Below are 259 nucleotides of genomic sequence, written 5' to 3'. Positions count from 1 at the left end.
GTTATCTGGCTTAAAGAGCTGTCCGTAGGGCCCGGCTTTCACGGAGTCCATCGTGCCGGGTTCGAGGTCGACCAGGATGGCGCGAGGAACGTAGTGGTGGTACCCGGAGCCTTCGTTGAAGTACACGTTGATTCTCTCCAGCTGCAGTTCCTCGATGTCTCGGTTCGTGCCCTGATACACGCCCATGGGGTCGATGCCATGCTCGTCACTGATGATTTCCCAGAACTGGAAGAAGGATGGAAAAAGGGGACGGTGAATA

General features: G+C 56.0%; 1 protein-coding gene across 1 annotated transcript in view; it reads right to left on the bottom strand.

Annotated features, from left to right (window-relative positions):
- Positions 1-259, bottom strand: part of LOC119593047 (tubulin beta chain-like) — a gene marked incomplete in the record, with an annotated part of 24622 nt that overhangs the window by 3103 nt on the left and 21260 nt on the right. Inside the window, 1 exon segment of the mRNA XM_037941947.1 lies at positions 1-225. Within this exon segment, the coding sequence (XP_037797875.1) occupies positions 1-225 (225 nt within the window).

Source organism: Penaeus monodon, chromosome 31 (assembly GCF_015228065.2).
Source record: "Penaeus monodon isolate SGIC_2016 chromosome 31, NSTDA_Pmon_1, whole genome shotgun sequence".
Lineage (NCBI taxonomy): Eukaryota > Metazoa > Arthropoda > Malacostraca > Decapoda > Penaeidae > Penaeus > Penaeus monodon.
Note: the sequence above shows the minus strand (reverse complement) of the source record. Positions and strands in the feature narration are given on the sequence as shown.